This window comes from Neopsephotus bourkii, unplaced genomic scaffold (assembly GCF_033783945.1).
Source record: "Neopsephotus bourkii isolate Nb327-2 ecotype Australia unplaced genomic scaffold, CSIRO-AGI_Nbou_v1 NB_1292, whole genome shotgun sequence".
NCBI classification, from domain to species: domain Eukaryota; kingdom Metazoa; phylum Chordata; class Aves; order Psittaciformes; family Psittacidae; genus Neopsephotus; species Neopsephotus bourkii.
In genome coordinates, this window is record NW_026901776.1 from 3,058,949 (window position 1) to 3,083,580 (window position 24,632).

General features: G+C 37.0%; 1 protein-coding gene across 7 annotated transcripts in view; it reads right to left on the reverse strand.

The window, feature by feature from the left end:
* Positions 1–24,632, reverse strand: part of RGS7 (regulator of G protein signaling 7) — a 254,779-nt gene that overhangs the window by 78,830 nt on the left and 151,317 nt on the right. For all 7 annotated transcript variants that reach the window (XR_009727292.1, XR_009727293.1, XM_061365744.1 and 4 more), the window contains exon 5: positions 2,823–2,929. Coding sequence is in view for 5 of the 7 variants with exons in the window: in XM_061365744.1 (XP_061221728.1) it covers positions 2,823–2,929 (107 nt within the window). In the remaining 2 variants the exon portion in view is untranslated. The remainder of the gene's footprint in view (positions 1–2,822; positions 2,930–24,632) is intronic.

Sequence of the window (24,632 nt, forward strand, 5' to 3'; positions counted from 1 at the left end):
GATGTGGACTCAGATGGAAGGCCTTAATGAGTAATCCCTGGCCCCAGCAAGATCTGATTTCTAAAGCAACTTGCTCTCAGGTAGAGGAGGATGGTTAGCAGCTATTCAGCTTCTTCTTTGGTCCCCCTCTTAAATTACCTCAAAAACACAATGCAGCTGTTCAAGATGGTTCAGAAATATCACTGCCCCTGAATTTTCTGATTTGCCTTGTTGAGACTAAGAAATTTCCTCTGTAAGGCAATTAATATTTAGATCCATCCCCTCTGAATTAAATTGTTATCACAGAAACTAACCTAACTACACCTAAGTAGGTCAAAGAATGATCTGGATTTCTTTTTTTATTAGTATTTCTAAGGAGCTATTATTTAAAAAAGCCAATATAACTATGGCTTTACAGCCCTCCCGATGGCATGAGGAATAACTGAAAAAGTATAATTTTTCCTGTAAAAGGGTATTTGCATAAATGAAGTACAATCTCCATTGATTTTAGCTATTTGTATACAACAGAAGGTTGCTTGAAACAAACTGGAATTAATTCTACTGTCATGAGGGAATGTGTCACCCTTTGGAAAACAAAAAATGAAGTGCATGGAGAACATTATTGTAGATAGCCTGGGTTTTGTAGGTTAGATCTCTGTAATGAAGAGAGAGATTACTCTGCAGGGAAGGCTTCTGAACTTTTCAGTGCTGGCAGGTGCACGACTTTCTCTTTTTTATTAAAATATCCAGAAATTTGTGAATCTTGTCCAATACTCAGGGGACCCTATTTCCAAAGTACCCAAACAACTATTCTAGTTCAAAATTCATGCATTTGCAGTCAAACTTTCCTCCTCATTGAGTGTGTTCTCTTCATCTTCCAATGTAGCAGCTTCAGTAATAGATTTTATATTAGCCTTATTTTGGTGGGGATTGTGAAGTTATAACTTTTGCTGTTACAATTCCAGGTAACAGTATAACACCACTATAAATTTTTTCTCATGCTATACATTAACAGCTAAAATTGTAACATAGGAATAGCAATACAAAAGGTACCACAAAGCAGCAAACAAACAAAATACTGTAGAGATATACTGAGTAACACTTGAGGAAATGTCCTTATTCTTATGCTCATGTCAAATAGGTGCCAAATCCTTAACTTATGTAAATCAACTGATAAAATTCTAATAATTAACCCTCACTGAAACTTCATGTCTAGACATACAGGCTGTAGGCATCTCTGAGGAAAGCCCACAGCAGGGTAGCTGCAGTACTCTTAGTTGCTCACAGTGCAGCTAACTCTAATCTATACTTCCCTTCAGTTAAACTGTTATGCTAGCAGACGTGCTCATTTCACACGTTTAAGAGAGAAGCAGGCCAGAAGCTGTTCAGAATTCAATGACCAGCACTCCCATAAATAAGTCCCATTCTCTACAAAATGAAGTCCTCAGGTATTTTCTGAGCCACTACTTATGCAGAGAAAACCAAGAACTGGAGCCTCAATCACTCCATGAATTCTTGACACTTTTCACTTACCTCATCACATCAGTGCCTTTCCCTCAGCAGTAAGTCCCTTCACCTATGTGCCATCCCTCTCTCCTCTTTATACTGAACATTGATGGGATTGAAGCATCATAAGAAGGAAATATTTTCGTTCAAATTCTCTCTCCAGGATCAAACATAAGTGTGAATCTGGGCAAGGAGGCTTGGAGTGACTGCTATTTGTGTTCTCCATATACACATGCAACTTATGGTCTCGCTGAAGGACAGGGTTTTGGTATTGTCTGACCCACAGAACCTACATATGAAAGTATGATAATACTGTATGCACATATGAAATTATCATTCTCTTTCTTGACAGACTGTGCTATACATAATTAATTATATTCACTGTAAGATTTTGTTTTAGACCAAATATTATGAACCTTTCTTATATGGGTCTGTAGAGCTCAAGCCAAAATACTGATGAAAGTACTGCAAAGCAATTAATGTAACACAATGGTTGAGACTATGGTTGGTCTACAATATATGAGGTGTTTTCTGTATTTTAAAGACCACAATCTCAGCTATTTTTATTCTTGATAGCTTCTAACTTGAACAACGTTTAAGACAAAGCGTAGACTTAAATATCTTGAAGACAATGGATTTTGTTCTACCAGATATTTTTCTGTTAGTATTTAACACAAAACTAACAGGGCAGGATCACTATGGTATTTCATATCATCAGTTTCATAGTGACAATCATCATCTCATTTCAAAACAACAAATCTCTAAGGAAGATCTTGGAGCAGCTGTTGGTGCTACCTACCAGGAAGACCACCTAATAGGAAGAGCAACACAAAACGCAGTCACCATTGCCAGTGGTGATACATGGCAAGCAAAGTTAATTCCTTCTGCAGAATATATAATAAGGTGCTGTGCAAGCATATTTGCTTCAATCCAAAGGTGGTATTTCTCTGCAAATTTCTAGACTGCTATTCTTTCCTAGAAAAGCAACACTGCTGGTCCCCACACCCTTAGTTTGAAATCTAGTATGATAAAATACAACTATGTAGGTACCTGAGTAATATGTGTAGGTATAGGCATACATATATATCTTTCCAACTTGTTCTGAAGCATCTGCATGGGTTTTTTTTGTATGCAATGAGACTGAGAGATCAATGTAGAACTGTTTCTGCAATTGTTTGAAGAACACACAGTATTTTAATACTACTTTGTTTGAATTGCCACTATTTACTCCGTTACACAAGAGAAAACATATGTTAAAATGTGCTATGAACCTTTGTATAAAGCCTTTAATATGAGCCTTCATTTGCATAAATTACGAATGCATTGAAAACACTTACCTGGAATCGATAAAAGGTGCCATCATCTTTTAGTGTTAGAACATGGTCTGAGATAGGAAAGAAATAACCATGTGCTGCCATCAGTGTTCCCAAATGTAGAGCTTCCACTGTTTGAAGAACAAAACAAAGATACATTAAAAAAAAAACACAACAAAACAAAACAAACCAAGCCCCTTCTTTTCATCAGTTTAGTTTTCTTGTTCAGATTCATCTTATCACCTGCAGATAACCACTTGACTCTCAGTCAAGGTCCTGACATCATGAAAGTGCTGTCCTTTTCTATGTAATATAAAGATGCAACTAAAAAATGCCCTTTACTCTCCTTCACAAATGGTTATTAGATTTCGCATGTGTAGTTGCAGATTCACTACTTATATCAGCATTAGCAGGTAGCAACAGCAATGTTCACTCACTTGTCCTGAAGCTGAAAACAGCTATCATTTTCACCTTGATGGTGCAGCCTGCTTTTCTTCCTCAGAACAGTTTCAGATTACATAATGTTAAAAGTGTTGATCACAATAACATGATATCTTCCTCATTAGCTTTACCGGAACTGCAGTAAAGGATAGACACTTCCATAAAAGTTTCTCATTACTGGGAAAATAACAAAGGATCACAGAATGGCTGAGTTTGGATATCATATGATCCAATCCCCATGCTCAAGCAGGGACACCTAGAACCAGGAACATAACTAGACATCATTTTACTTTCTCCTCTCTGGGCAAATTGTGCCAATGCTTAGTTACCCACACAGTAAAAAAGTGTTTCCTGATATTCAGAGGGAGCCTATAGCATTTCAGTTTGTGCCCATTGACCCTGGTCCTGTCACTGGGCACCACTGAAAAGAGCCTAGTTCCATCTTCTTTACACTGTCTCACCAGGTATCTATACACACAGATGCGCTTCCCCCCTAAGCCTTCTCTTTTCCAGACTTTTCCATAGGAAAGATGCTCCAGACCCTTAACTGACTTCATGGCCCTCTGTTGATCTCTCTCCAGTGCATGCACGTGTCTCTTGTAGTGAGGAGTCCAGAACTGGATACATAGAAGGTGAATTCAATTAAGTTTAATTAACAAAACCGTAATACATAAGAAGCAGGTTTATATATGCTTTTGTATTTTAAGTGAATCACTATCCAGTATCAGTCCTCAAAGTCTCTTACTCAGTATTGTCATTATTTAGCTGACAATAATACAATGCTGCAGGAAGAGAACAGCAGTAGAGTCATGCTCTTTCTGCAATATTTAAGTCCTACTATCTCTTTATCATATTTCTTTACCAACCATGTAACAACTCAAGTACTTACCCCTGAAACAGCTGCACAGCAGTTTCTGCTGTAACATTAGAAATTTCCTAGCATAACCTGCTATTAGTCCACATTCACTGACTCTTCCTAATTTTCAAATATGAGCCCTGGAAAGAATCACAAGGATATCTGAAATATTCTGAGTTTCAAAGCCACCAGTTATAGGAGCTGGTGCTAGAAAGGACAACGCTGCTGCAGGACGACATCAGCAGTGAGAAAAGAAAATATCAATAAAAAGGCTACATTGGACACAAATGGAGTAAGGGGAAGGTGGGAAAGGTGAGGAAGAAAAAGACTAAGAGAAGAAACACAGAAACAGGAAGATCTGCCAAAGAAATGAGTGACCTTTGATCTAAATATGCATTCACCATGAATCTAGAAAGTATGCGGAATCAGTAAGGATGAATGTGTGCGCTATGGAAAATATATTACAGAACCATGACATTAACAGACTCTCACTCAGCCTCTACAAAAAGCTTATTTGTTCTTATTGCCTGTAATTTGGCTTTCACCAGTGGCAAACAGATGCTGTAACACAGATCTGTCTTGTCCTGACTGTTCAAAACATCACTGTGGCACCTGACAAGCAGTCGCAGCATCATACAGAAAGAAATGAGTCCTGAGATGTGTTTCCTTTATAATAGACACAGAAAGAGGAATTTGCTTATGCTTCACCCCCTATTATTTTGCATATGAGAAGGAAACACAGGCTTATTTACTTACCCATACTTCATGAGCATCTCAGAAAATTCACTCACCCTTTTGCTCACCTGAGACATCCACTGGTATAGGAGACATTTTTTAAGTTAACCCAAAGCCAGCAACATGTGAAAGGAATGAGAAAGGAGATCTAGAGAGTACTTAACTGAGAGCACATAAGCCTACTAAAGTGATCTCTGTGTTTAGCAAACTGGCTCCTGTCATTCCAGCAGAACAATTATCTAAGAAAATCCAACTCATCTTCTCCAGCAGCAGCTCTCTGGCCTGCTATAAAATACCACACTCTTGTTAACAAGCCTTCTCCCAGCTGCAAGTCTACAAGTAAAGTAATCTCCCTGCCAGAGCAAGGTGTTGCTTTGTTCCTTGTGCTTGAGATATCTGCAAATCCCCACTTGAACTTCATCCTAATTAATGTAAGCCTCTATTGTTGTTACCCATGTATTTCAAGCCCCCAAATTCTATTATTTCTTGGATCAGAAATTTTGGGTAAACTTTCTGTAGTGAATTGGTTGCTGAGATTCTGTTCATTTCGAGTCAATTTGTCTACCTTTTAATTTTATTAAGCTTTTCTTTGTTCTTCACACTGAAACATATTGCCAATTGCCAATTCCAAAAACTTTGGGGTCTTTTTGTTTGTTTTGTTTGTTTGTTTATTTGTTTTCAGGTATTATACATCTGTATGAAATGAGAGATAAATAAAGGAAAAAAATGTGCTGTCATTTTTTAGATAAAGGATTTCTCAAATAAGGGTGACAGGATGTGCGAGGGAGCTCTGATGCAGTTGAGTGCGCTTTCTCTTCATATTTAGCAGAAACGAAACAGGCTCCAGATTTGTTTCATGTTCTTCCTGGATTCTGGACTGCAATCACAAGGAGCTCACTTTATTCTCCTTTACTCAGCAATTTGGACTAATATGGGAATAATGTGTCAATTCCAATGTAAGAAAGATATCAACAAATTTGAGTGAGTCCAGTGGAAGTTCACCAAGATGGCTGGGGCTGGAAAATGTGACAGAGAGGCTGGGGGAGCTGGGCATCTTTTTGTTGCCTAAAAGGAGATTACTAAATGAGGGAATGAGGGAGCCAAGATCTTTACGTCCTTATGGAGTTTCATAGCAATTGAGAGAAAAAACCCAACTAAACAAACAAAACAAAAAAAAAAAAAAAACCAAACCAAAAAACAAACAACAAACCCCCGTGGTAATGAATTAAATCAGGGGTAGTTCTGACTTCTGCCAAACAGCAGAAGAGGCTTCCCAGAGAAGGTATACTACCTGCATCCTTTGGAGGGTTTCAAGACCTGGATGGATAAAATTATGTAAACTTACAGTTGACTCTGCCTTGAGCAAGGCATTGGACTGGATTCATAGAATGGACAGGTTGGAAGGGACATTAAAACTCATCTTGTTCCATCCCCCAAGCCACAGTCAGGGACACCTTCCACTAGCCCGGGTTGCTCAAAGCCCACCCAAACTGACCTTGAATACTGCAAGGAATTTGGCATCCACAACTTCGCTGGGCAGCCTGTTCCAATGTCTCAGCGTTCTCATAGTATAGAACTTTTTCCATACATCTAATACAGATCTCTTTCACTTTTAAACCATTTTCCCTTGTCCTATCACTATATGCCCTTGTAAAAAGCCGTTCTCCAGCTTTCTTAAGTCCTCTACAGGTCCCTCATAACCTGAATTATATTACAAATCTAGGTGGGTTAAACAGAGGTGGAGAAAGGAGCAGAAAAAAAGTATGGCAACAATTGTATTAGAAATTATTTTGAAGCTCCTGCCAGAGCAGTCTATAATCCTGGCAAGCTTGATTACAGTAAGAGCAAGAGCTCATATTTCTCACACTGACCATTGAGTCATACATGCAAGTATACAGTCAATGCTAGTTCTCAATGCAAAACAATGAAAGACTGACCACACCTTCTCCAGAAATCAACTAAGGTTAAGATCTGAATCATTCCCAATTAAAAGCTTATATCTCTTCTTCAGTTATGTATGGATACGAAGGCAGGTTTAACTTTTACTTCTAGCAAACTCATTCAGCTGGGATAAACCTACATTAGCACAATGATGACGTATCTCTCTGTCCTTTTAGCCATCAAGACTTAATAGGACATACAAGTTTCTCATATCTTCTGTTTTTTCCATCACCTAACAGACAATTACTTTTCATTTTTTTATGGCTGTCGATCCAGTAATGTATTCCAGCATTGCATAAATATAAATGCACAAATACACCCTTTTAATATCAGCCTAAGATCACCTGGGAATGTGAGCTTTATTTAAAGAAAAAGACCACTCATAACAAAGACATTCACTTGGAAGTCTAGTATTTTCTTCAGTGGTATCACCTGACAATGGGGCAACTGCATAACCAAAGCATTATCTTAACCTATAAATGAAATACAGCTCCAACAGATGAACATCATCCACAAAATTGTAACTTGAATAATGTCCACAAAATTGTAACCCTGCCTCAGAGCAGACTGGTAGGGTACTAATGCTGCTGCTCTCTGTGCAGCAGCAGTCAGACTTCTGCAGAGAAAGAAAACTCAGATCTCAGAAGATTTCTGATCTCCAGGCAAGAAGTTGTCCAGTGTACTACAAACACAAAAAAAGGCAATACTTTGATATACACCTTAATTTGCTAAAATCAGACTGAAAAATAAATACTCTAAGAAGCCAATGAAGTAGAACAGGAGGATTTAGGAAACAAAGCCATAAGCCTGAAAAGAAAAATGTAGCCAGCAGCAGACTAGTCCTACATGTCTAAATACCTAGAATTTCAATTCAGAGCTTCTGCATCCCCCAGCTATTCCTGCATGTGCAGTTAGGTGATTTTCATGTAAAGAAGCACATTTCGTATAGAAGAATGGCAAATGGAGACTATGAACATCAAAGACTTCTATGAAGTGCATCAGTTAAGAGGAAAAAAGAAGCCTGAAGAAATGCTTTTAAGGTTTATAAAGGTTCTCAGGTAGAAAGAATAATGTTTATATGTAGTTAGATGTCATGGTCTAAGTACAGCTGGCAACTAAGAATTGGAAAAAAAAAAAGGTAAAACACGTGTTGAGATAAGAACAGTTTAAAAATTGAAATAAAGTAAAATAATAATAAAAAAATCAAAGATAACAACAATAATAAAAGGAAAAGGTGAGAGAGGGATAAAACCCAAGAAAGACAAATGATGTTCATCACCCACTGACCCATGGCCAGCCTGTCCCCAGGAAATGTATATACTGGGCATCACATTCCATGGTTTGGAATATCCCTTTGGCCAGTTCAGGTCAGCTGTCCTGTTTCTGCTCCCTCCCGTCTTCTTGTTCCCCTCCTCACTGGCAGAGTATGAGGGACTAAAAAGTCCTTGACTTAGAGTAAGAACTACTCAGCAACAATTAACCATCAGTGTGTTATCAGTATTGTTCTCTGACTAAAGCGAAAACACAGCACTGTACCAGCTACTAGGAAGAAAATCAACTGTATCCTATCTGAAACCAGGACACCATAATACAAATTAAAAAAATTGGAGGAACATAGACTAAAAGCAAGAAAATATTATTTTAGATTGCAAGCATACACAGATGCACACAGAAATATGGTATCTACACAGTTATTATTACCCAATCTTCAGCCATTGTATGTAAGAATATGCAATGTAACCTACAGTCTCCATTACACCCAGAGCCTCACCAAGAAGGCATAATTCAAATAGCAGTCAACTGCTACACAATCAATAAAAACTGCAGCCAGAGACTTCACACAAAAATTCCAAGGGAGACAAAGCTCATGGAGGTAGAACATAGTCGAGTAGTAGACTTCAGCTTCCTCTGTTCTTGATTGCTCGTGTTTCCTAGCACTGATACTGCTGAAAAATGGAATGTCACATTCAAGAAACAAATTTACCCAAACCAGTGTTTCAATTTTTCATATCTAAAGGACAGTATTGTAAGTTATAACAGCTAATGGCAAAGAGACACCTCTTCTAAAGACAGAAATACATCTTTACCAGCCTGTTACATTTCAACAGGATAAGAAATATTTTTATATAAACTAAAAATGTTGCTGTGGGTGTATATTTTTAATGTGTGTGCTATTGCTGGGCTAAAACCTCAGAAAAAGCTTGACATTCCATGGGGTTCAGTGTGCTGTTGAACTTTATTTAGCTGAGTGGGTGAAACAAACCACACATGTACATAGAGTGATTAGCAATCATTTTTGTGAGAAGTAATATTGCCCAGACATCTGCTGTGCCATTTCAAGGAGAGTAATCTTGATGGATTAAATGCCAGTCACTTTTAATATACTTTTTATAAAAGAAAGACATTTTCAATGCTTTGGGACAATGCAAACCTGATGAAATCTAAATAATGAAAAATATACCCTGGTTGTTGAGATTTCATATTATTTTCCTTTTAAACATAGTGCAGTTTTCTCCTTACTGCAATAACTATTATATGGACTGATGACAGTTCATTCATCTTAAATTGCAGGGTATGGTAATATCAGTAGAATAAGTTGTTTCTTGTAATAACATCCACAGAAGGGAATTAAAAATGATGTATGTTCCTTGTTTTTCTTCAGAACATGTTTCTGTTTGCCTTAAAGAGTATGTTTTCAGTGATTAGTGTTGATTTGGGTTTTCCTTATGCATTCCAGGACTTCAGGTGATGTAGTCTCTATGTTTACTCTGAAGTCCATACAATACTTTATAGTATCTCACCATCATAGTTACAGTCTCACAACATCTGAAGTGGCTTTCCACAAAAGTGGGTGTTTCCCAATTCTGCTCCACTTTAAAATGGCATTTTTCAGCGTCTACGTTCTTTTGTGCAGCAAAGTCCTGGAGAAAGATTTCCTAAAAAGAACATGGCATGGCATTCTGTGTCCCTAAGATTTCTATATGATGTGACAGTGAAAAAGCAAACCTGCAAGTTTTTCATCAACAAAGTGTTTGTTATTCTGCATTATTTGTCTAATCTAAAATCCATCACAGTACTGAAGTGCATTGCTAAGCCACACGACTGACTGGAAAAAGAATTAATGAGTCAGAACTTCACAAGCACACATTCATTTTAAGTGTCAAATGCCAAGAGATTATCTCTTACTCTCACCTCACTCCTGCTGTCATTTCATTGCCCGTGTGAACACAAGCTACAATGGATTAACTTTGACTTAAAGTAATAAAATACAACCTGCTTCTCATGCTCACATAAAGTGTAGGAGAGTCTCTCTCTCTGGTCCTGACTGTTGCATTTAAAGACAGGAAAGTAAAACAGCTAGAAAATTTCTTGAACACTCACATCACTGTAAGCCTCCCTCATCTGTCCCATCTGAAGGACTGAATTTGCAAAGGGAGCAGCACTCAGAGTCGTTTCAGGAAGGGCAAAAGAGTCACTGAAGGAAGAAGCACTGTTTACCCAAACACAGCTAAAATTAGATTCATGCTTGATTCCAATATACCCATCACAAACCAAGCTATCTGTCACTACCGCAGCTTACTTAAATAGGTAGGATTTTGCTTGTGCTGTGTGCTAGACAGTGGATGCTGATGCCATCAACAGGCCAGAGGCATCAGCAGGAACATCACTCAACAGATAATGGGGAAAACCTATCAGAGCTGTGTCATGAATCCTCATCTGCCCAAGGAACAGTAATGTCTACCTTTACAGTCTACAGTCTGAGCTGATTCGTAACACTGGGTGTCACTTATACAGATATCCCAAGTGTAGAGACAATGATGTATACCTGAAACATTGACTTCTTCGTTCACAAAAGCTTCCAGCAAACTAGGGACACATTGCCAGTCTTGCCTTACGTGCTCACAGGATGTGAGTGAATTGGAACTCACCTGAGTGACATAACTCTAGAAAGACCCACACAAGATCAACAGAAGTCACATTACTGTGAAAGAATGAATGAAAAGGGAAGCTGACCTACAGCTTCTTGGAAGAAAGAAAAAACCAAAATCAACAAAGCAAAAGACCTTTTCCACTCAGAAAATAAAGGAAATAAAAGAAATAAAGGAAAGAAAAAACAAAAAAACCAACAACAACAAAACCGAAAAAAAAACCAAACCAAAAAAAACCAAACCCACACCACCAAAATAAGGAAAAGAAGAAAGAAATGGTTATCAAATGGGAGAAAAAAAGAAGTTAGTCCTTGAAAGAGAAGTTGCATCTCACTGTTAGCAATATACAAACCCTCCTCTTGAAAACATTTAAAGTGCTCTCTGGTAAATTCCTTACGTGATTGTTTCCCAATGGATTTCAGGTGATTCACACACTAAATGTTGCTACTTCCTACTAAAGCTCAGCTTTCATTCTTTTCATAAAATTGTATCTTGAAAAGGCAGACCCCTGAGACCTCAAAATGTAATGACTTGAGGTGAGCACCATAGATTTTGTTTTGACAAAGATCCCCATCTGAAATATTTGCTGAGTGTGTTTGTTTAGCATATTGGAAACGTGCGGCTACACAGGGTGGAAGAAATCCATTGAAGCTGCAAGCATTGGGTAGGCTTTATAAGGGAAACCAGAACATGGCACAATTTGATCACTAGGAAACCAGTTCATTCAGCACACGGCAATGAACAGCTGCTTGAAAGTGTTTTAAATTGCCTTTAGTTTTCCTGTCATCTTTCTTCTCAATTTTTTAAAGCACCTACCAATATCACACCAGCAATCAGACCCTGCAATGGTGTAATTTAGCTCTGTACCCACCAACCCAAGCCAACATTTATAAAGCATTTATTCTAATTTCACAATTAATACTTTTGAATTTTTCCATTTTCAATTTTGCAGAAATCACAGACATTTTACTATTTTATTACTGACATCTCTAGTACCTTTAAATTGAAATGATAGAAGGATGAAATCCAGACTTCTTTGAAGCGTGGGTTTCCTGCAACTTTTTAGTTTGAGCTTTGATTCCCATGCTTCTTCAGGGCAAAATACAGAAAATCTAAACCTGTGTGCCTTGTTTTCCCTAACGACAGTCTGAACTTATCTTCATGATATTTCCTGATACTTCGCTCATTCCCCCCTTCTAGTATGAAATTCTGTGCTAGTGTATAAAGTTGTATGTGTGCCCTTTGAAGGAAACCTCCTAAATAAAAACAAAAGTTAAAAAAAATTACAAGAAAATCCATTATTGCAGATACCACACTCAAATTATCTTAGGAGAAATCTTGTTCCACAGTTTCAAGCATCTCTAAAAGACCCAAAATACTGGACGTAAATTACTCAGTAGTAGTATTATTGTGCTACTATTTCAGGTTTTCTTGTATACTGCTTGTCAGTTGATGCTATTACACCAGACCTTTCTACTTTCTTCACATGGTTAAGCCTTGCCAGAACCAGGGCATGTCAATAACAGATGTGGTTCATGCACCACTTGGATTTGTGGCCAGTAAATAGCAAGAGTGGGCACAGGATTCTTCAGTGCACAAAATATTTGTTCCAGAAGGAACTACCAAAGAATATTCTTGAATTAAAGGGATGGCAGCTAATGTGGAGTTTCTGAAGTTGGGTGAGGGTAGGCAATAGGTCACACTAAACTCTTGCTATGATTACTGCTGGTTAAGATGAATCATGACACTTTTTTAGTCTCCAGGTCTGTTTGGATATCAGTTGCTACTTCATCAACCATTAATTTTGTACCATTGTCATGCATTGCTATCATAATCACAGAACACCCACTTGTGACCAGGAAGTTCAGACAACACAAAGAACATGAAGGAGCAGCAGCTAGAAAAATAACTGCCTTTTTCACTGCACTCAACACAGTAAAGAAGAATACAATCCTCTTCATAAAAATTTCTATACCTCCATCAAACTGAGAGCATAAAATGCTGAAAATAATGTATTTCTTTCAGTGGGAAGAATGCTATGCTTTTCAAGTACAGCAGGAGAGAAAAGCTTTATAAGTAAATTGGTGTCATTGAGATCTACATCAGGGAAAAAGACCATCAAAGCTCAGGCAATGTAAGAACAAAGAGCGTGGAGGTAGCCTTCTAGACAATAACATAGGAATGTGATTCCCCACGTGATCAGATACAGCTGTCTGGGATGCATATATACAAAATCAAGGCAGTTATTGCAAACAGGATCACATTTAGAAAGTTCTGTTATTACAAACAGGATCACTTTTAGAAAGTTCTCTTCATTCAGTATTTATAATTAATTTCTTTGAGTGGCAAGTAAAATGGACCTCAGTGTCCACATCAAAATGAAGGATGAAAGAGTAAACTTTTCAGATGTTGCAAAACTCCATTTTATGCCATCACATGTTCCTATTGCCATAACTGCCCCTCACTTCTCCCCATCACACAGGATTTACACAGGTAATTGTAGAGAACTGTCAGTTCAGCCAGATAAATTTTGCTATTAAAAATACAGAAATACTAACTAGCAAAACCAGCTCAAAGAAAACCTTTTCATAAGTGTTTTTTTTTCTTTTTTTCTTCCACAAAAAGAGAAGTGGTTTCAGTGAATGACCTATTTCTTCACTTGTGGCAGAATCTAATCCAAAGAATCTGAAGGAAGACATAGCACTGATGACAACAGCTGCAGCAAAAACTGTCAAAGGCTTTAAAATAAATTCATAAAATGGACAAAAGCATCTAGCTGGATCAACACACTGGTCACTCTCTGTTTTAAGGCAAATCAAATATTAAACTGCTGAACTGTTACATCTAGTGTGGAATTTACCATTCAAAACACCTTCAGTACTAAAGGAAAAAAAAAGTCAGAAAATGTGTCTTTGGTTTTTAGAAAGACACCCAGGGGAAATCTGTGGAAAAAAAAATCAATATAACAGATGTCCATACAACCAACATGATAGGAACTACGATAAAGGGTAGAATGAATGGAAATTAAAATAAATGCAACAGAAAAACAAGACTCAGCACTACCTTTGTTGTTGAATGCAACGTCTCCCAACTGTGCACATTCCTATGTGGAATTGGTGAACATATAAGATCGTGAAAATCTATTTAACATATTATCTTGGATTTCCAGGGGCTCTTGGCATGATTTCCCTCAATATTTTCTAAAATAATTAAGCAGACCTGGGATAGAAAGTCATGGAAAAAGCAATAGGCAGAAACAGGAATAAAGGTAAGGCACAGGACCTCTGTTACCACATTGAAGGGGGTTAACCACTGTAGCTGCATTTAGTAGATCCTGAACTGTTCAGTATCATCTTAAATTATCTACAGAAGGGTGTGACTGATGATATATCAAAATTTGCTGAAAATATACCATTTCTGAGGTAAGTAAAAAGTGAGTTGAGAGGAGATGTAGAAGGACTTCAGGGTACTGATGCACTAGATTATATAACAGCAGATTGAATTAAATTTTGATAAATGTTAAATATTTCAAATATGAACTCTCCCTTCCTGTGTTCTCATGCCCAGTAAGTGGCTGCAAGTCAGATGCTGCTGCTCAAGAAAAACAAGAGTCACTATATGATTCTGTGAAACCGCCTGCTCAAATCTCAAGCAGAACATAGTTATGAGGCAAAAATACAAAGGAAACCAGAAGACACTGATAGTATGCAGCTGAGCATATCCACATCATAAATTCCAAGCAGAGTTCTGGTCATTTCACCTCAAACTATATATAACAAACAAACAAACAAACAAACAACCCACAAAAATCTCCAAAACCAACGATGCAGGAAGAAAGAGGATAATGATTATGAGAGATCTAGGAAGGTTTCCATATAACAAGAAATATCACAAATCTGAAAGTAGACCATGGAGGACAGACATGATAGCAGTCTGTAAAATCATGACTAACCAAGACAAAGTGAATGAATGAGAAATAATTTGCTTTTCAGAACCTGAGAACCTAGAGTCAACCAATGTGATTATCAGGCAGACCCTTCCAAATAAAAAAGCACATGCATAATACTTGATCAACCTGTGTTACATATTGTCATGGGGTGTTGCAAAAAGCAATGAAAGAAAGGTCATTCAGGAGCTATTAACAAGAAACTGGAAACACCTGCAGGTCAGGGGATTCCCTAAGGTTCAGACTGTCAGGGTCTGGGCAGGCAAAGCAACAGACCACTACACCACTTTTGTCCTATAGTGCAAGTCTCTTCCTGAGCATTTGTGACTGACCACTGCCAGAAACAGCTCATGGTCCAGATGGTCTGACTGCATCTCTTTCTTATGCTCCTACTGATGCTGTACAAAATGAACTTAATTTCTAGTATTTTGGAGTATGCATTGGATATATACTAATTTGCATTGCTGCCTATGCTTTTTGTTGCTGTACAGATTTCTGGCTTGCTAATTAAAAACAAACCAAACCAGTCCTTAACCACTATTTACTTAAATGCCCGTGGTGTGCATAGTCCCTTTTAATATTGAAATTTGAAAATGCAACATATTTATTTGTTAGTTCCTTTTCCTGGAAATAGTTTTGGTGTGTCAGCATACCTTATAAATGTACCATGCAGAAATTTAAATACATCTTTTATTTTTTAATTAACTTCTAGTCAGCCATCATATCTATAGTAAAAGTTACTGTGGATAGCTGAATTACTTCTGATCTATTTCTCATATGCATAATTTTTTGTCTGCTTCAGACAATTCACAGCATAAGTTTGCACAAGTTCATTAACATGAACTTTAAACCCATGGGAATTTTCAGTTGAAACTGTCTAGACTGTTGTATGCATCTTTAATTCTGTTACGCCACTATAGTGGTGGTCACTACTATCAAAAACCCGTGCCAGGTTTAGCTGTGAAACTGTAAATCCCCATTCCTAACTTCTTCAAACCAGCCTACATGAAAATATCAAGGGAGGTGCCAAATATATGCAGGCTCCTCAAGAATTAAGTTTTCACTTATGCTGTAGAGAAAAAAAAAAAAAACACAAAAAAACAAACCAAAAGTATTTTTATTTCTCTCAAAGATCTTAACCAAAACTTTTAAACTTTATTCATCCCACAGTCATTATGATATAGTAGTTGCTTATGATAACTTTATTTCATGCTAGTGGTTATATTTGAAGATGTAAATAATTCCACAATTTCAGGATACTAATATTCCAAATTTATAATTCTTTGCAACCTTTCTAATAGCTTAAAAGCTATTAAAGTGTTAAGTTTTCCTGTTTATACAAGATATTACCTTAAAATAGACAGTAATTAAGAAACAAACTTTCAAAGTTAATTGTAAAGTACTTGTTATAATTTCTGCATGCTTAACTGAGGTGAATGGAGGCTTTTTATGGTCTTGATTTTTTTAATTATTATTAATTTGAGCTTCAACTTTACTGAGAACAGTAATTTTTAGCACCTATAAGAATTAGTTTCTATTGTCACCAGATATTTTATAGTTTGTGCATCCCAGTGTTCCAAAGCCAATTGAGGCCTTTCAGGTAACAAAACCATATTAGAGATGGCTCCTATCACCCACTCCATCACACAAACAGTGAAAATCCTGAAACTTTATGTAATTTGATTAAGTGATGGAATGCAACTACTGAAATCAGAAAGGAAAAATATTATCACAGAATCATAGAATAGTTAGGGCTGGAAAGGACCTTAAGATCATCAAGTTCCAACCCCCTTGCCATGGGCAGGGACATGCTGCCCAAGGCTCTGTCCATCCCAGCCTTGAACACCACCAGGGATGAAGCATTCACAACTTCCCTGGGCAACCTATTCCAGTGCCTCACCGCCCTTATAGTAAAGAACTTTTTCCTTATATTCAATCTAAACTTCCCCTGTTTAAGTTTGAACCCATAAGAGGAAGAACATCTGAGTGGAGAAGAACATGTGAATTAGATCCAATCAGGGGTCATAAGAAAATGAGAACCAGAGGTATTTTATGTAGCAAACGAGACCACCCAGGAGTTAAATTAACCATCACTATGTTCCTGTGTGGGCAGCAGTATTTCTCTACGCTTGCTATGGGAAAACTGAAAACCCTCTTAAGGACAAGTAGCAACAAAATCAAGAGAACCGTAACCCTTCCAGTCATCAAATGCTACATACAACACGTAAATACCAAAACATTTTTGTTTACTTGACTAAAAATTGGTGCAGCAGCTGTTGGCAAGATGAAATAAGATTTCAACTACTTTTATTCAATTAAGTTGTCCAGATTTAAAATCTCACTTCCACCTACTTGCACTTTCCATCACTATATAACACAGTTCTCTAGGAAACAAGGAAGCAGAAAGCTAATGAAGTCTCTAGACAATAATTTAGGTGCTTTTAATTAATTAAGCCAACATGAATTGGGAATTAGTAAATGCTCTTCCTCTTAAACCTCCAAAACTTGGTACAATCCCAAAGGTTCAGAAGGAGGCTGTGAAACAGTGAGAAAATCATAAAATGTAACTATAGTAAAAATGGGATAAAATATTTCATTAGGAATGTTATTATAATTTAATTTAAGCAATTAATTTATGAGCTTTATTTCTAAAAGCTATCAGAGCTCTTCCTAGAAGGGCTCACCTTTCTATTGGTCTTCACTTGTACTTTTGCCCTTAGCTGAGTCAGAAATGTATGTTTTCTTGTTACTAACAAAGCCAGCAACATAACAGTCTCTGAGCACGTTGAATAATCAATAAGTGACAGCTGCTAGTGTGCACAGTTACAATGCAAGCAGACAAGATGGGGAATGGATAATATTTTTGAATCAGCAGTATTTGGTATCTGAAGTCAGTTATTTTGAAAACCTGGTGGATCACTTCGAAGTTAATATTGACTCTACATGCATTTGCCTTATGCTGAGATATTGGCTCCATATGCTGATGATGGCATCAAGGAAAAGAGACTGGTGCAACACCTGGAAGAAGATATTCGGTTAGGAACACCAGATCCTTAGAAGAACAAAGTGGAGGATTTTCAATGAAAATTAAGGAACAAAAATTGCCCAATTTAGGACTTGATTCTAAAAACTGGTTACAATGCTTTCCAGACCTTGTAACACATTTGGCAGAAGCCAGTATTAGTTTTGAATAGCTCATCTTGTATATAGCTCTATGATGAAGCTCTGTACTTTGAGGTAACTTCATGGGTAAAGATTTCAGTTGTTTAATCTGGAATTCTCATAGCCTAATTTGTTCTGTGACAGAAAGGATGAAATATATTCCTTTAATTGGTGCAACAGAGTATCTGAACTTCTTTCCAATGATATTACTTGACATTAATGCTTACCAATTTTCAGCTTCTATTATCTGGCTCTGGTAATAGTTTTAACATGAACTTGTTATCTGAATAGGCTTCTTCAGGCTTATTTTCCTAATCATTGTTTTGTATTCTATTTAGTACTTCTTTCTTCCTCTTCACTCAGTAAGATTCTGAGTGAAATAAAGCTCATACAGCCCACTGAATTATAAAGAAAATGTTGATTGCTGCTTTGTTCCAATTTTTGACATCTAACTGGGTATCAGACACTTTTTATAAACTAGCTTTTGGATTTTACCTTGCGATATAGCATAAAGGCCATGTTACACATGCTCCTTTTTTAAAAGTCATCTAGTTAAATCTTGTTTCTTTTGGAGTTAATAATGAGAAAACCTCCAGCCTTCTGCAGGAATTTCACCTTTAATGATTAAAGGTGGAGGAGGAGTGGATGATATGTGAAGGTATTACACTTACCACAGAAAATAATTCTGAGTAGAATATGGAGACTTTAATATTAAAAGCACAAATTATTCCTCATTAAAAATAAATAGCTTTGTAGACGTGACCATGAAATCAGGCTTAGCATTAAGAAAAATGACATTTAAAAACTCAATTGAAGGTGGTTTTCCTCATCAAAAGTAACTATTTATGGGAAATGCGTATGACACAAGTTACAGTTGACTCACGGAATCATAGAGTGCTTTGGCTTGGAAGAGACCTTAAAGATCATCTAGTTCCAACCCCCTGCCATGGCCAAGGATACTTTCCACTAGAACAGGTTCCTCAAAGCCTAATTAGAACCAAAAGAGGTATATTTTGAATTAGTATGCTATTGACAATAGCAAACAGGTTGGTCACAGAAACAATATTACAGAACATTTATATTTTGTTGCACCAATAGCAGTAATATAATTTTATTCTTACCATTATATAGCAAATTATGCTAGAAGGCAACAAATTCCATAACTGTGGTCTTGTCCCACTCCTCCAATATCACATTTATAAATTAAACAGATACAATTCATTAATACATTATGGATAATACAACAGTTCATAAAATTACTCTAATGATAAATAGGATTAAGTATGTAGACTAGCCCTGTTTTGTACCTGGCTAATATAACCTATTACATATTGATAATAATTTTAATATATTTCACTGTTTATTAAGTGGTTTCTAAAGGGTTTTTTAGAGTTTACAATGTTATATTGTTATAAATCCTTCTAGCTGTAAACAGTGTATATTAATTACTAGGATGAAAAAACATTAATTATTTTATATAGTATATTGCAAAATAATGCCACCTTAAGGCAACCAGGGAGGCAGAATCCTATTTAGACATGCATAGTATGATGAAACGTGATAGTTTGAGCTATCTGCCTATGTAAAGGAAGTGATGTGTCAGTGATACCATGAATTCTTTGCATCTCTACCAGTCACAAACTCCATGTTTTTCCTGCAACTGTAAAAATTGTTCATTTTTAACCAGCTGTCAAACTACTAAACATATCTGAAGAAATGACTGCTTCTTGAAAGGAATTGGAAATGAGCACTGATATAGCCTATCACCTATCTGCAAGTGAGAAAATAAACTGGCTAACGTGCTAATCACCTTCCAGAGTTACTATGTGGGAATGAGCCTGCTCTGACAGTACTGGCACATATGTAGAGTAAAAGCTTACTCCAGGCTGGTCCTGTTGCTCTCTGTGATCTTGGGAGACACTCTTAACATATGCACAGGGTTACAGATTACAAGCAAATGGAAAAAACTTAAGCAGAAAACCATGAAATCCATCAAGTCTGATTTACCCATCTCAATTTAACCACAGGCAATACACCTCTGTTCACCAGTTACAAAATCTGTCTGAAGGCTTTGGGCACAGAACAATAACCTCTGCACATGACCATTTAGCTTTGCAGTCCTTAAACCACAGCAGCGGCTAGAAGCCCATCAATTGCCACACACAGGTAAGTGCCATTCATGCTACACATAACTAAAGGAAAACTGACCAATACATTTTGATTTTGCTTCAGTATCACAACATTAATACTACTGCTACTAAAACAGTGTCTGTAAATTTTGACATTTTCTATTCCCAAGCAGGATTTGAGTTTTACTTTCCTTCTGTTCATCCAAAACTAGTCATTATTCCATTTAAATGCTACAGGACCTGACAAGCTCAGAGAAAATTCACACAGTAGAAGAAAGTTAGAAAGCTATTCTAGTATACACTGCACTTGAGGAAGGTTCATGAGGTTTGTCTTGTCAAACAAAATGTGCCTGAGTTTCTGTTAAACAAATGAAAAAAGTGAGAGTCTTGGTGTTCCCAGATTCCTAGTATGAGGGTTAAGGTATGTGGGCAGGCAGTGTAAATTACTTTTAGTTGAGCTGATAAATGGGATGCATTTTACTCTTGCTCTATTTCCACAGATTCTGATTAATGCAAAGACTGCAAACATAAGCATGACCTTTAATTCTTTTCTGTCTTCCTTTCCATAAGAGGCTCTTTTCTCTGTTAGCAAATTCTGGAAGAACCTCCCGCCTCCAACTGCAGCTGTCTGGCGCTGTCTCCCAAATAGCAATCATTTAGAGCACCTTGTCTGGCTCCTGCTTTTTGCTGCACCTTACTGCATACACATGGGAAAAGGAGCAGAAAAAACTTAGAGCTGACCAATTTTTCAAGTACACTTTCATAAACTCAAATAAAAACCCTAATATTTTTTCCTCTAACTCTTTAGAGCAAGCACTGTGTATTATTCGTGGTCATTATTAATGCAGCAGCTGCTGGAGAGAGATTTTACTACAAAGCAAAGGAGGGAAAAGTGGAAGAAACACAGATGATGTGCTCCTGAGACTTCCCTTTTTATTGCACTGGATCAGTGATCACAGATTAGATGGCTGCTGGTGAGCATCTGTTTACAAATTAGCTGCATCAGTTAAGTGCAAAGACTATTAACGATAAAAGCTGAAGCTGAAAAATCACAGGAGGGTGTCTATTTCAAGGTACAGTCTTGTTATATAACTTATAAAGTTTGATTTGATATATTTGACATTAGTGTAATTGTTGATGTCCAAGAGCAGTAGCAAAGTCCTTCAACAGACTGCCAAAATAATCTGCACCAAACCAATCTGAATGCATAGGCTGTGCATTCTGGAGCTGGTTGCAATACTGTGGATACAGTAACCATCCAATTATGAAGTGCCTTCAGCCAAATACAATTGGCTTTGTAGATACGAGTAAATTAAATAAGCAACACTGAGGACTAAAGGTACTGCAAAGGAACAAGGGAATGATGACTAAACATATTATCAACTCTTAGGGGCTCTAAAACACCTAAGTAGAAATCCTTCACAGGCTGACTTAAGGATGACATGCATGTTTGTGAGTAACACATACTTCACTATGAAAATACTTGAAAAATGGCAGGTTTTTTCCCTTCAAAGAGACAACAGTATGATTTGCCATTATCAAGTTGCAATGCTTGGGAATAGAGAAATCAAGCCTCTGCCCAAAGGGCATCAAAGAAATCAGTAGAAGAACAAGTACAGAGTTAGTCTCTTGGCAATTTCAGCTGACACTTCCAAATCAGCTCATTTACCCTTTTTGTTCTATTTTTTTCCCCTGAGGATTAAAAGTACTTCAATCTCTAGTGTGGTCAGTCTGGTACATCTCAGGGCACTAATTATCACTTTAAAAAAGAAAAACACACTGTAGAAAAACAGAGTAGATTTTCCCCATTAAGAGTAATTGGCACCATCAGTGAAGAGTCAGCACTTACCCTGTAATGGTCAATTCGACAAGCACATATCTAAGTGCCCAACCACAAGCCCTTACAACTCTTATAAAGTCAGTTAATTGCTTCTTTTTGGGGTGAGGTCAGGCTTATTTTTATGACTGAATTAAACTTCCATATTAAAAATAACTCAGATAATTTCTGTTCCTTAAAATTTTACAGATGAGTTGTAGGCTGAAACATGAACATTTTTTAAGTACATATTGAAAAGCAAACAATGTAACAGCAACTGTACATTGCACACAGCTATTCTGGGCACAAGCTCTACTCTTCTGCACTGAAATAACTTCAAATCTGGTACAATTTCACTGAATCCACCCATCATCTCCATTTTATTTTCTTGATGGAGATTTACTGCAGCAAGCCAAAATCTTTCAAATCTTCCACAGAAAATAATTTTCCATTTGTGAAAAATGTGCATGGGATTTTTTTTGGGGGGGGGGTTGCTTTGTGGGGCTTTTTGGTGGGGGGCGGGGGTGGTGGTGGTGGTGGTCTGGTTTTATTTTTTTTGATTGGCAATTTATACTTGTAACTTGATTCCAGATTTACACTTATTAATACAGTGAAAGCAAATGCTGCCTGACCTTATCCTGCCTTGTGTTATCCCACTATCCATAAAGCAGCCCTCTTCATTCCCACCAAAATGGTATTGGAGTTGCATTCCCTAGGCAAAACAGTGAAAAACTTTCACCACAAAATGTGAGTTTGTTTGTTTGTTTTAAGGTATGGTAGTGCCATTTGCTATTCTTTGTTTTACTGAAAAAGGAGTTGACTGAATCAGTTAGGTGTTTTCACCCTGGAGAACAGAAGGCGCAGGGGCGTCCTCAACAGAGTTTTCCAGTGCTTAAAGGGCAGCTACAAAAGAGGACAGAAGCTCTTTTCAGAAGGACCCACACTGGAAAGGACAAAGGGCAATGGGTACAAGTTGCATGGGGAAAGGTTTCATCTTAGTATAAGAAAGACATTTTTTACAGTGAAAAAAATCATTCACTGGAACAACCTCCCCAGGGATGTGGGGGAGTCCCCATCACTTGAGGTTTTCAAGATGCAACTGGACAGGGTGCTAATTATTCCCAACTAGGCTCTCTTTCCCATTAAAGGATGGACTAGAGGATCTTCTGGGGTCCCTTCTAACCCAGGCTGTTTTATGATTGTGTGAATCTAACTGTCTCTTTAAATCACAATTTGCATGCTTTGCTTGCACAAGTAGTTCACAGCAATGGTAGATGAGGAATGAAAATAGACCTGAAGTTTGCCAGGACAGAGTAGAACATACTCTTAGAATATGTGAACCAAGGTCTACTTTACATTGTTCTTACAGGTATGCTGCTGATATGAGACTTAGATGGATAGGGTGACTGTCAGTGCAAACACAGGTATTATTTATCAGAAAATTGTATAGCTTCACAGAAGCTTTATAACAGAAACCTACTGGGGGAGTTTTAAAACAGAGTCATAGTAAAACCCTGATATACTGGTGAAAAGCAGAGAAAAGATACTAGAAATTCAAATTACAGTGACGACAGTTCACAAAAATGTAGGGATTCTCCACAGGAAAATCTAGATTGTCTTTTCTAGAATCAGAACAAAAAGTCACACACTTAAAAGATTTTACAAAACAGAGTCTTTTCAGAGGTTTTGTCATGTGAATAGCTCTTACCCACCATTTGTCAGGTTTACTGCTATCTGGTAATTCTGAGCACTCCCCAAAGGCAGCATTTAGAGTGAGTGGCTTTCTGAAGATTTGCATTCAGCCAGCTCCAGATAGCTGACTTTGGACTACGACTAACATGCGTAAGATGTTTTTATCATGCGGATAATTTTTTCCACCCATTCAATCTGAGATAATAAAACCCACCTTACATTAAATTACTGTGCTGTTCTGGCTACATATGTTAGTATTTTATGTGTTTGCTTAATTTTAATTGGATATCAAGACAGGGAACCATTTTTTCTGTTTAGTTTAAGGTTTTATCTATTCCAAATTTTGCAACAACCAGATAATCCGAATGAAAACCTCCCATAGTATTGCAGTTCTGATTTTACAAATGAAGGTTAAGCTTCCATACCAAATAAATATAGTACAACAATCTTTCCAACTCTGAAAATACAGGTAGGTGAGTGTTTAGTAGCTGACAACTGAGAAATATATCACACATAGGTCTCCTCCAACCTCCATTTTACCTTCAGGAAGCAAACATATGGCACTGTGTAAAGTTACATAAAATCGGAAGCTGTTAATGATCTCTTTCATGTAACATATAGATATGTTGTGAGCTGGCTACCTCCAAACACTGTATTATGAATTTATAATAGGTCCTCATTATTCAAGTCACACTTTTAAACACAGCGATTTTACTTTTTGCTGGAAATACACAATGATCATCCTTTCTTTTCTAATATGACAGAAAAGAAAAAAAAAATTTTTTGAAATAAAAACAAACAACAAAATAAAACATAAATTCCATTCCCCAAAGACTGGAGAGAGGAAAAATAAGTATTTTTAATCATGCTTTAAAAAAGGAAGATTTTTTCCTCTAACCAAAAGATAATAGGAGCTTCCACAGAATATTTTTTTTTCTGGCATTAAGCATTTTCTACTAGAAATCATTCTTTCCCAGAAAATTTCAGATCATGTAACAAGATTCCTGTAAATCAGGGAAATAAATATCAGATAAACACTAAACTGCATTTGATGCTGGCCACACAAGTAACCTGTGTCAGAGCTTGTAACCACAGCTTTACTTCCACTTTCCAACCCAGCCATTTGAGCAATGAAATGTTCTTCCTCACTGCACTGATTTTATTTACAGTTCACTTTCCATTTAAGA